Source organism: Antrostomus carolinensis, unplaced genomic scaffold (genome assembly GCF_000700745.2).
Source record: "Antrostomus carolinensis isolate BGI_N321 unplaced genomic scaffold, ASM70074v2 scaffold30209, whole genome shotgun sequence".
Lineage (NCBI taxonomy): Eukaryota > Metazoa > Chordata > Aves > Caprimulgiformes > Caprimulgidae > Antrostomus > Antrostomus carolinensis.
Window position 1 is genome coordinate 2,402 of NW_010338366.1, and position 274 is coordinate 2,675.

General features: G+C 60.6%; 1 protein-coding gene across 1 annotated transcript in view; it reads left to right on the forward strand.

The window, feature by feature from the left end:
* The window catches only part of LOC104530802 (tubby-related protein 1-like), a gene marked incomplete at both ends in the record, with an annotated part of 3,515 nt that overhangs the window by 2,180 nt on the left and 1,061 nt on the right, over positions 1-274 (forward strand). Inside the window, one exon of the mRNA XM_029086877.1 lies at positions 255-274. This exon is cut by the window's right edge and continues 101 nt beyond it. Coding sequence (XP_028942710.1) covers positions 255-274 — 20 coding nt within the window. The remainder of the gene's footprint in view (positions 1-254) is intronic.

Here is a 274-nt window from a genome sequence, read left to right on the forward strand (position 1 = left end):
CCGAGCGGTGATGCTGGGGGCCCCCCGCGGCAGCAGCACCCTATGACACCCCAATTTAGAGGTGCCCTGAACACAAGCCAATGGCTAAAGGGTGGGAAGGACAGTGTTGGCCGGGGGCTGCATGTGGGTTGTGGAGCTGGAGCAAAGCTGGGCTGTGCCTGGAGTTGGGGGGATAGTTGGGGTCAGAGGGGACTTGGTGGCACCAGTTGTACTTGGTGGCACTAGTTGTGGCTATGTCCCATCCTTGGCTGCAGATCCAACCTGATGGGGACGA